The 12,249-nt window shown below is 41.9% G+C and overlaps 1 protein-coding gene across 1 annotated transcript; it reads right to left on the reverse strand.

The window, feature by feature from the left end:
* Positions 1 to 359: 359 nt before the first annotated feature.
* Positions 360 to 7,604, reverse strand: mettl21ca (methyltransferase 21C, AARS1 lysine a). Its single transcript, XM_030725755.1, has 7 exons — positions 7,514 to 7,604; positions 7,281 to 7,441; positions 4,381 to 4,498; positions 3,646 to 4,308; positions 1,899 to 2,038; positions 1,305 to 1,422; positions 360 to 955 (listed from the first exon to the last, which is right to left on the reverse strand). Exons 1-7 carry the CDS (start codon positions 7,602 to 7,604, stop codon positions 570 to 572), a joined length of 1,677 nt encoding a protein of 558 aa, XP_030581615.1. The 3' UTR covers positions 360 to 569.
* Positions 7,605 to 12,249: the final 4,645 nt, after the last annotated feature.

The raw sequence follows: 12,249 nt of genomic DNA on the forward strand, positions 1-12,249 counted from the left end.
GAAGGTAGTTCTGAAGGCAAAAGGAGCTCCAACCTGGTACTAGCAAGGTGTATATAGGCTGTTTTGATTATTACTAATGAGTGTAGAGTGCTGAGTCTGCAAGATGTGTTATCAGCATGATATCAATAATTAATTTTCAGAGATAATTACCATTAACCAGTATAACATGCACCCCCCTAATGAAGTGTCCGATGAGTGTATATTATGATTACTGTGTTGCTTCCCGCCCCACCACAACAGGCAAATGTTTTTTTTGTGATGTTTTCAAAACTAATCATATTTTCAGCATTTGGCACTTGAACACTTGTTAGCAAACCTTTATGGCACAGCGGATCCAAACTCTCACTCTTCTCCTCTGGTTTATTAATTTTTTTTCTCACCAACATGTACAAAACAGCAGATAACAAATTTCAGTTCAAGCTTATAGCAGCATCAGTAAACAATGTACACGACACTTTCAACCGAGCCCTTTGACTTCCAGTCACCTCCAAGACTCATCTTATGGGGCCATTTTCCCGTCCTCTTTGGGCCAGGGCTCTGTAGTAATCCATCCACACCTCTTTGGCCTCTCACTCTCTACTTGTAGCCATGAAGATCTTCATCTCTCCATCTTCAGCCAACAAACTTGTGTTAAAGGCCTTTTTAAAGTTCTCAGTGAAAGTCAGGTCAGACTCAAACCTGACCTTGTTGGCCCAGATCAGAGTCGTTCCTGGTTTGCAGAAATGCTTCATGGTGACCAGGAGCTCATCCAGGAAGTCGTGATGGTAGACCACATCGGCTGCCAGCACATAGTCATAGCGATAGACTGATGAAGGGTAGGTGCGCTCCAGGTCGTAGCCCCATGGCAGAGCAGCCACCTGGGGTGTGTGTCTGCAGCGGCCCCTGGTGTTCCTCATCACGTTGGCCTGGAGGTTCCCTAACATCATCGGCAAGTCTGTGGCTGTAACCCAAGCTCCTGATGATGCAGAAATACATCATCTGCGTTACAAGGGCATTGTGGTGTTGCTTTAACAGCAGCAGTTTTCTGGAACATTGTTGTGACATCATTTACATTTTTTTAACCCCATAATGAACTAAATGTAATAAAAAAGGTGAAACACTCAAATATTTCATTATCCTTTTGAAAATATGCTGAAAAAACAAACAAACAATATTTCAAATAAGCATGTGGCATCTTCTACAATCACACTGTGCTACCAGCAGCCTACCACCTTATTTTCAGTGCCTCTGTCTGTTAGCATATACATGCTTTGCGTTTTGTGTCAGGTTGTGTGTTATGTTATGAAGATGTAGAGAACCCTCACCCAGCAGACTGGCAACAATGGTTACCAGTCCTGTCCCAGCTCCCAGCTCCAGCACGTCCTTTCCCTGCAGGTTCACCGTGTCCCTGTTGTTTTCCAGGAAGGAGCACAAAGCCAACGCCTTCAGAACAGAGGACAATCAGGCAAGATTACTGGGGTGATATGTCAGGATAAAATAGGTTTTGTGACACAGTGTTATTTACATGTTTTTTTTTTTTTGTTTTTTGTTTTTTTTACTAGAGCAGCTCTGCATGATTCGTAGTTCATAATATTACTGGGGCTCCAAAACAAACCCCTCAGTTCATCCACTGTCTGAAACAAGCTGTTTTAGCTCATTTCCCTTTAAGGACACCCTTCCTTTAGGCCAAGCTTCTTCTGATTGGCCACATACATGCAATGACCATATTTAGGATATCACTGACATCATACAAGTCCAAGAGTGAAAAAAACAATCTGAAACAAAGCATTTACAGCAGTCTAACACCTGAGCTTTTAGCTCAAAGGCTATTGTGACGGTGCATGTAAGAAAAAAAATAAACATGTAACAGGTCTTCTTTAAATAGTGTTTAAAGAAGACCTGTTATATGTTATACTCACTGCTGGCCACATCACTGCTCCATAGGAGTCTATGGATTCATAAATAATAATGTCCTCCCCTACATAATGGTAGATATCTTTACAGAGACTGCTGACAATGTTAGGGACCCAGTCGGGTTTTACAGGTGTCTGTTTCGTTCCTGTGGGAACAAACAGAAATGAGCGTCAGTTAAATCAGACACAGTAACTGCAAACATAAATTGTGCACAGTGCACTGAGACTGCAAACATAACTGTTAAACAAATGCCAGAAAGCATCTGTGAACATGAAGATGCAAACTGTAATGTTTCCCAGCCATGTTTACACTGTATAGATTTTAATTTAGCATTAGCATGCTAATATGTGCTAACGATCACTAAATACAAAGTTAGGAATTTCACCGATTTGTACTCATAAAGTAGAGTACTTTAGATTTTATATGGTGTTTATGTTTTCAAGAAATTAATGAAAAGAAGAAGAAGAGCAGGAATTTGCCCCAGAGATCTGATCGCATTCATCATCGATGACCCTGAATGTTTGCATAACACATAAATGTAATTCATCCAGTAATTGTTTGGATCACAAAATCTGAGATATTTCAGACTCGATCAGTGTGTAGGATCAATATTCTGACAGTCGTGTAAAGGGAAAAAAAAATCATGATCAACTTTCCTGAATCATTTTTTTTTTTCTTAACTTTTCATTACCAATTTGTAATGAAGCAATGGCCCCTTTGATACTGAGTGGCAACAGGTATCAAATGTAAAGGTTTTCTCTTTTTAGAGTAGGGCTCCTTATTTGATGAGGTTACAAGGGTCAAAACCTCTTGTGAGAACCTGATGCCCTGGACTACCATTTGCAAATGACCCTGGGCACAGAGGCCTAATTTTAGGAAGATGTGCAGTGACCTTGCTTACATGTCTCATACAAGCCTCCTGAATGTTTTATTGCCTTAAAACTCAGTCTCCCATGATTTGCACAGCATCTCACAAACTAATGTCCTCACGACTTGAGGCAACTAAAGAAAATATCCTTTTTTTTTTATGTTTTATTGTTTCAAGAAATTAAAAACAAAACAAAAAACAGCAGGAATCATATTTTCACCAGAGCTCTGATAGCATTCATCTTCTCGAGACCATGAATGCTTGTATAAAATGTTGGTATAAATCATCCAATAAGCGTTGGGCTCACATACCAGGTTACAATGCAAAATCTGAGATATTTCAGACTCCGTCTGTAGGATCAATATTCTGACAGATGTGCAAAGGGAAAAAAAACATGACCAACTTTCCTGAATCAGTTTCTTTTTATCTTTAACTTTTCATTGATAATTTGAAATGAAGCAATTGCCCCTTTGATACTGAGTGGCAGCAGGTATCTAATGTAAAGGTTTTCTCTTTTTAGAGCAGGGCTCCTTATTTGATGAGGTTACAAAGGTCAAAAACTACCATGGACTACCATTTGCAAATGACCCAGGGCACTGCGGTCTCACCTTCACCTAATTTTAGGAAGACTGAGAGTGACCTTGCTTGCATGTGTCACACAAGTCTCCTGAATGTTTTGCTGCTTCAAAACTTGGTCACCCAAGATTTCCACAGCATCTCATAAGCTAATATCTTCATGACTTGAGGCAGGTAGAGGAAGTTTGGGTGAATTGACCCTTAAACAGAAGGGAATTAATATTTTGAGTCTAGCACTTATAATAAGCAAATGTTTTTGCTACATGTGTTGATGCACCTGTGTGCATTTTTGCTATTCAATCAATTACCTGTCATATCTTTATTAACTGAACTGGTGTCCTCTGGTTGAGTCTTCTCATCTGTGAGGACCTCCTCCGTCTCAGGCTCAGTATTTTCTTCCTCTTCTTCTTCTCTTTCGGCCTCTTCTGGTATCTCATCATAATTCGCTCTTTTTTCTTGATTGTCCAAGTCATCCTCAATGTATTTTTGCTCCATGAGCTTTTCTTGGCTCTTCTTGTCTTTATCTTCAATCACCTCCTTCTCTCCTTCCTCCTGGATTTCCAGCCCCACATCACCACTTTCCTCTCCTTCTCTACTTGTAGCCATGAAGATCTTCAACTCTCCATCTTCAGCCAACAAACTTGTGTTAAAGGCCTTTTTAAAGTTCTCAGTGAAAGTCAGGTCAGACTCAAACCTGACCTTGTTGGCCCAGATCAGAGTCGTTCCTGGTTTGCAGAAATGCTTCATGGTGACCAGGAGCTCATCCAGGAAGTCGTGATGGTAGACCACATCGGCTGCCAGCACGTAGTCATAGCGGTAGACTGATGAAGGGTAAGTGTGCTCCAGGTCATTGCCCCATGGCAGAGTTGCCACCTGAGGTGTGTGTCTGCAGCGGCCCCTGATGTTCCTGGACAGGTTGACTCTCAGGTTGTTCAGGACCTCTGGGAGGTCTGTGGCTGTGACCCAGCCACCTGATGACAGAGAGAAGAAATTATTTAGAATCTCACAACTCCATAAAAACAGCTTAATCTCTTCCTACATACCAAGGAGCGCTGCTACGACAGACACAAGGCCAGTTCCTGCTCCGATCTCCAAGACTGCTTTGTCCACAAGGTTGACCTGTTCACGATGAGTGTCCAGGTAGTGACAGAGAGCCAATGCCTGAGGAAAAATTAACATAATTTAATTTATAATTAGCTTCCACTGTTTTGTTTTTCAGTGTTAAAGCTATAAACAGATATAAAACAGACAGACATTCCATGCGAAGACCTGGCACAGGACCTGAGAGACGCATCTGGCCCTCAACCTGATCCATCTACTGTTTGACGAAGCCTCATCAGAAATGGTTTCAGTGTCAGGGTGGCTGTCAAGAAACCATTCTTAAAGAAGGGAAACAGCTAGAAAAGACTGACGTGTGCCAGATTACACAAGAACTGGACTGAAGATCAGTGGCAACAGGTCTGATTGAAATGAGAAGTTTTTGGTTGTAGTGGTTTATGCATTTGCTCTACAAGTGAAAGGTTGCTGGTTCAATTCCAGCAGGTCTAAAAACTGCCAACTTGAACATGTGGCGCTACCTGCTGTGGTGACCCCTTCTGACAAAGGAGCGGCCAAAAGTTGTCAATATATACAGAGAAAGTCAGAAGAGAGGTACAATAGTGAGCGTCTACAGCCATCTATTATGGTTTGGAGCTGCATTTCAGCCAGTGGTGCTGGGGATTTTGTCAAAATTAATGGAATTATGAATGCAGAAAAGTACCATCAGATTTTGTGATCTACCATGCAATACCATCCGGAAACAGCTTCATTTTTCGGCATGAAAATTACCCCAAACGCACCGCCGATACAGTAGAAAAACACAATGGAACGCTATCAGTCACAGATTAGCCTCCCCAGAGCCCGAACCTCAACAATATTGAATCAGTGTGGGATCATTTTAATAGAGAGTGGAACAAAAGGCAGCCAACATCCAAAGAAGAGCTTTGAATGTCCTTCAAGAAGCCTGGAGAACTATTTCTGAAGACTGCTTAAAAAATAACAAGAAAGCTGCCTCAGAGAGTTCAGGCTGTGTTGAAGAATGAATGTGGTCACACCAAATTTTGACTTTTGTGCCTTATGTATTGCATTTCCATGTATGTTTGCACATTTCAATAAATCGCTGCACCTATTTCCCATTTAAAGAAATGTGCTATGTGTTTGTGTACACACACACACACACACACACACACACACACACACACACACACACACACACACACACACACACACACACACACACACACACACACACGTGGTGTGGGATCATTCTAGATCATTCTGTCCCATATTCATTCTGCAACAGCTCCAAACACTGAGCCAGAGTCATTAAAACTATTTTCAGCAACTAGAAGAACAAGGGGGACACACCATCTGTTTGTCCCATTTGTTCCAACAACTTGCAACCAACAAACCAAGATGCTTAAAAATCTGTCTGCAAAGGTCCCTGGAGAACTGTTGACAGCTGAGGTTGTTTTCAGTGTTTACTGCAGTGTTTGATGAATAAAAGTATTGATGACACTGAAAGCACAGCAGCTTTATTGCTCACTACAACACTTTGCACCGCAGTGAATTTAGGTAATAAAGTAAATGTTTATTGCTGATACTCTATATTACCATAAGTATTTGCTCGTGTGCCTTCACACACGTGAATGTGAGTGGATTCTTAATCTATAGGGTCTAATATGATGTTGGTCCAACCTGTTGCAGCTATAACAGCTTTAACTCTTCTGCGAAGGTTTTCCACAAGGGTTAGGAGTGTGTTTTTGGGAATTTTTGACCATTCTTCCAGAAACACATCTGTGAGATCAGACACTGATGTTGGATGAGAAGGCCTGGCTCAGAGTCTCTGCTCTAATTCATTCCAAAAGTGTTCTATCAGGTTGAGGTCAGGACTCTGTGCAGGCCAGTCAAGTTCTTCCACACCAAACTTGCTCATCCATGTCCTTATGGACCTGCTTTGTGCACTGGTGCGCAGTCATGTTGGAACAGGAAGGGGCCATCCCCAAACTGTTACCACAAAGTTGGGAGCATGAAATTGTCCAAAATGTCTTGGAATGCTGAAGCATTAAGAGTTCCTTTCACTGGAACTAAGGGGCTGAGCCCAGCTCCTGAAAAACAACCCCACACCATAATCCCCCCTCCACCAGACTTTACACTTGGCACAATGCAGTCAGACAAGTACTGTTCTCCTGGCAACCACCAAACCCAGACTCGTCTGTCAGATTGCCAGAAAGAAAATCATGATTCATCAGTGGCAGTGTGCTTTACACCACAGATGCTGTGGTGCTTTGCATTGTGCTTGGTGAGGTAAGACTTGGATGCAGCTGTCTGGCCATGGAAACCCATTCCATGAGATAATCTGAAGGCCACATAAAGTTTGGAGGTCTGTAGTGATTGATGCCAGAAATCTCTGTGATTTCACGTGGCCTACAACTTTGTGGCTGAGTTGCTATTGCTCCCAATCGCTTCCACTTTGTTATAATACCACTAACAGTGGATTAGAATATTTAGTAGTGAGGAAATTTCACAACTGGACTTGTTACACAGGTGGCATCCTATCATGGTACCACGCTGGAATTCACTGAGCTCCTGAGAGGGAGCCATTCTTTTACAAATGTTTGTAGAAGCAGTCTGCATACCTAGGTGCTTGATTTGATACACCTGTGGCCATGGAAAGTGATTGGCACACCTGAATTCAATGAATGATGACAGTATAGTGAATTTGAAACATTCATTTAACAAAGTGAATTACAGCTTAACATCTTCCTGAAATTTTGAGACCCCACCCACCCATCCAAGCACCCCACCCACCCATTACACCCCCCCCCCCCCCACACACACACACACACTCCCTGTGTGCTTCACACTTCATTGCATGTCAAATCTGGGAAATAGTGCTACTCACCGCCGGCCATATCATGCCGGCAAAGGAGTCCAGAGCCTCTTCAATGATGATCTCCTGGCCGACATAGTGGTACACCTCCTTACCAGTTTTGTAGAAGAAGCGTGGAGCCCAGGCCGGTCTTTCCTGCTTCCCGACAAATGATTCCCCTGTTTGTGAATCATCTGAAAGATCTAAATGTCAGGCACTCAGATCTAAACTGAATCAAACATCTAACCCACTGTGGTTCATCCAACCTTTCTCCTCCTCTTCACCTCCATCTTCTTTCTCTTCTTTACTTCCCATATAGACACTTTCTTCCAAGGAGGGTGTGGACAAAGTATCCATATAAAATGCTCTGCAGTGTTAGACAGACTGATATAATCAGTTAACTGAGAAATCAGTTCATGCAAGAGTATATGTGAAACAATTATCCAAATATTGGTAAGTAAGTAATCCATACCTTCTGCAAACTTCAAATTTGAGAAAGATCTCAGAAGCAATCCAAGTGCATCACAGAGACCTTCTACTGAGAGGTTATGGAGCATCCTGCAGGACACACCCATCACCATCACAAGGGCATGGGGATATTTTTAGAGCAGTACCCATGAGAAATAAACACAGGCAATATCCTAGAGCAGTGCGCACGTAGAAACAGACTCACACGCACAGTCGACCAGAGAGCCAAAAAGAGAGAGAGGGAGCGCGAGAAATATATCAGCAGTCAAGGGGGCTTTGCTCTCACTGTTTTTCTTGTGAACTTCTCTGCTCTGGACATCTCAAAGCTGGAGCTTTGCAGAAACCTCTGTGGTCTGTAATCTCATAATGGCTGTATTAGGAAGGAATGCTAAACCTGTAGAAGCTGGTATTTTTTCTAACCTCTGAAATTAAGAAATAACTTAACAACAATTTGAACATTTCCGCAGGTTCAAATCAGTCCACATATCACTCGTTGCAATAGTAAGCAGTCTAAAAAAAAAGTGCAGACACATGGGGGGGGTCCACAACCAAGGCCAATACATGATTTGTGTTTGGCTTGAAGGCATCTTGGCAGAGATCTCCCAAATCTATGTGTTGTTTCATTTAGCCCCCCCCCCCCCCCCCTCTGTTAAGCAGTCAACAGCTGGAACTCCTCCATAAGTAGAGGCTGCTTTAAAAAAATGAGAGAGAGAATGGTTGTAGACTAAAATACAGCACCAATATGAAACATGCCTGAATGGAGGATATCAGTTGTAGTACCTGCATTAAAAAGCTTTTAATAAATCTTTATACTGCTTTTAAGAAATAATTGAAGGGTTACTCTAATTTTAATTGCTCTTTCTATCATAGCTCCTCAAGTGGCTGAAGTTCCAGCAACACTTGGGGTATAAAGAACAACTTTAATTGCTTGATCTTTCATTTCTACTGCAGTAACTTACTTTTGTAAGACATTAAACATAACTGAAGATAAGACGAGGTCTCATCAAAAGTCTATTTAAAAGTGATGTGCGTAACGTGGAATATGTCCATGTTGTGCATGCTTTCGCTGCAATGGCCTCAATGGCCTCACCAGAGATGGGAGGTAACAGGATCAGTGAGGCATGCAGCCCCCGTGTATCCAGCCTCTGAGAAAAGAAGCGGGCTTCAGTAATATAAACCTGAGCATAAACCCCAGTTGCATGAAGTCCCCCCGCCTGCCCGACTAGTTTCAGCTATCATCCAGCTAAATCCACTCACATCCTAAAACATGAACTCCATCCAGGACCTTGGGGTGCTTTGACACATTGATAGAAAGCATTCAGTGATTAGGTCATTGCCCATTTCTGTTACTGATGTGGAGCAGCCTTATTTGGATAAAAGATGGGAGTTTTTAAATTTGATGACAGGCAGCACAAGTCCACATTAATCTTCAGCTGTTGAGTATTTGTTTTTCTTAATGGTGGCAACGACATTTACTGACACCAGCTTAAATAGCTGCTTTGTTGAACAGGTCTCCACCTCTCCTCTCCCTCTGCAGCCAAACAACACATATGCAATGAGTGGGCAATGGTCAAGGAATGAGTGGACAGAAAATGACCCAAGAGATGTTGAAGGATTTGGAATCAGAAATCAGATATCAGATTTTATAGGTCACATTAATAGAAAATGACTAGAACCTTCTCTTTCCAAGGTAGCTAATAAGGTTTACTGGTGAGTTTCCAAAACACAAAAAATTTGTGTGCAGCGCTGGTGTTCATGTTACTGAACAGCACATACTGCCCAGTATGGGTGTGATCTTTAATTTGACCCCCTTTAAAATGCTGGAAGTATTCTTCACAGATTTTGGTCCACATTGATATGACAGCATCTTACAGTTGCTGCAGATTTGTTGGCTGCACATCCATGATGTGAATCTCCTGTTCCACCAGAGCTGCTCTATTGGACTGAGATCTGGTGACTGCGGAGGCCATTTGAGGACAGTGAACTCATGCTCATATTGAAGAAACCAGTTTGAGATGATTTGAGCTTTGTGACATGGTGTGATATCCTGCTGGAAGCAGTCAGAAGATGGATATGCTGTGGTCATAAAGGGATGGACATGGTCAGCAACAATACTGTGGTAGACTGTGATTGATTGATTGATTCTTATTTTTCAGCCATTCTGTTGTAGATTTGTTGCTGTGCTTGGAATCATTGTCCTGTTGCATGACTCAATCTCAGCCAAGCTTTAGTTGTCAGCTTCATGTTTGACTCTAGAATACTTTGGCATACAGAGGAGTTCATGGTTAACTCAGTGACTGCAAAACAAGCCCAAATCATCACCCCTCCAACACCGTGCTTCACAGTTGGCATGAGGCGTTTGAACTGATATGCTGTGCTTGTGTTTTACCAAACATGGGCTGTGCATTATGGCCAAACATCTCCACTTTGGTCTTGTCCGTCCAAAGAACATTTTTCCAGAAGACTTGAGGTTTGTTCGGGTGCAGCTTTGCAAAACTAAACTGTTCTGCCATGTTCTTTTAAGAGAGAAGAATCTTTCTGGTGTCAACCCTTCCAAACAAGCCATACATGTTCAGTCAGATTCTTTGGAATCTGAAGTCCATCCTTATAACCCTTCCCTGATTGATGGGCAGAAACAGCTGCTTCTGTAAGATTGTTGCTGATGGCTTTTCTGCTTGACATGGTATTAACACACACCGGTATGCTTCAGACCAGAAAACTGTCAAAACCTTTTACAGAGGTGCTCACACTTGCTGATGATCAATTAATCAAGTGTTTTTGATTAGCAGCACCTGGCTGCTCCTTACCCTCTACATTTCTATAGAAGCAGTAAGGATGCACTCTTTTTACCAACTCCTTTTACATTTTTGTTAAATAAATGACACAGTGCATTATGCCATGTATTGTAATTCATCTGAGATTGCATTTACATAAATTTAAGACCTGCTAGTAACCAGATTATCTTATTACAACCTGATAAATCAAATATTAGAATTGAAAGATGTTGCACTTTCTTTTTAGCATGGCTACAGGTGAGAGCTTCTCATAAGTATTTTGCAGAATCTCATTAATCATTAAAGCAGATCTTTCTTTCTACTGATGAAAGGTTCTCTCAGAATTTCTGAGATCATTTTGGAAGACATCAAGGGTGCTCTTTTCACATGGTCTTAATGAGTTTGCATTTTTATTTAATACATCACTTTTATGTAAATATCTTTTATAGCAGCTAACTCCAAACTGAAAACAGGTTTAAAACAGAACATTTGCAACAAAGGAGGTGGAATGGGGTCTAACAGGCACACTGAAGTTGACTCTGAAAGATCAGTCGGTGAGAAGGTCTGAACAAATACCAGCAGTGCTGAAAGCAGCTGAACATAAAAATATGTCTTTGAAAATAGTGAATAATTTTTTTTCTCTAATGGTTAAAATTTTACTTGTGAAGAAATTCATGAAGCCATTACTAGTTGAAGTTAAAGGAATACTCAGCTCAACACAGCTCTGAGTCTTCATCAGGCTGGCTACAGTGCTGAAACGAAACCTGGGGTCTGCTGAAACCGTAGCAGAGGGTGTTTCCCTGTGTGCATGTGTGTGTGTGTGTGTGTGTGTGTGTGTGTGTGTGTGTGGTGATGGTAGTGGTGGGGATGTTCCTCAAATTCAATTAAATTCAGTTTTACTTATACAGCACCAAATACCAAATCAGAACAACAGTTCTCTCATAGATCTTTCTGATAACACAAGACTGCACTGCCAATTTAAGCACAAATCAGCTCATCTAGTTTGCTGATGGCCTGCAGTGACAATGTCATTCTGTGCTAAGCTAGCTTTAGCTAGTCCTAGTTTTAGCAGGAGGAGTTGAAACACAAACCTCCACAGAGTTGGGTTCTTTCATGGGTTTTTTTTTTTTTTTTTGGTGTGTGTGTGTGTGTGTGTGTGTGTGTGTGTGTGTGTGGGGGGGGGGGGGGGGGGGGGGGGGGGGGTTGGGGGTTCTTTTAGACTCAGATATTTTTCAGATTATATTTTCATTCTCTCTGGCCTCAACCTCAGCCAAAAATAGCAGTTCAGTAGGGGTGATGCACAAGTGGGTGAGATCACATCAAAGTCTATTTCTGGATTTATTGAAGTTTGCAATGTGGTTCAGCAGAATGCCATGTGGGTTTGGAGTCTTTCTTTGGTTTAGTTATTATATTTTGTCCCTGGCCTGAACCTCAGACAGAAACTGCTACTCAACGTTGGGTTCCTCCCTTGCCTGAACCTCACACATAGATGGAGCTTCAGAAGGAGGTTCTTCCCTGAACTGAACCTCAGTAAACCACCAGGCTTCAGAAGGGGCTCTTCTTTTGCCTGAACCTCAAAAAAAGATGGGGGTTCAGCAGGGAGTGATACAGGATCTGGTAGGACTGCATCAGAGTCTATTTCTAAACTGTTTGTTGGTGCTTCTTTGGCTCCAAAACACCTTGAGAATTGGTAACATCAGTGCACTCAGCCAGGGTCTTGTGAATACCCCTACATTTTGCCCACACTTGTTACTTCTTTG

Source organism: Archocentrus centrarchus, chromosome 3 (assembly GCF_007364275.1).
Source record: "Archocentrus centrarchus isolate MPI-CPG fArcCen1 chromosome 3, fArcCen1, whole genome shotgun sequence".
Taxonomy (NCBI): Eukaryota; Metazoa; Chordata; class Actinopteri; order Cichliformes; family Cichlidae; genus Archocentrus; species Archocentrus centrarchus.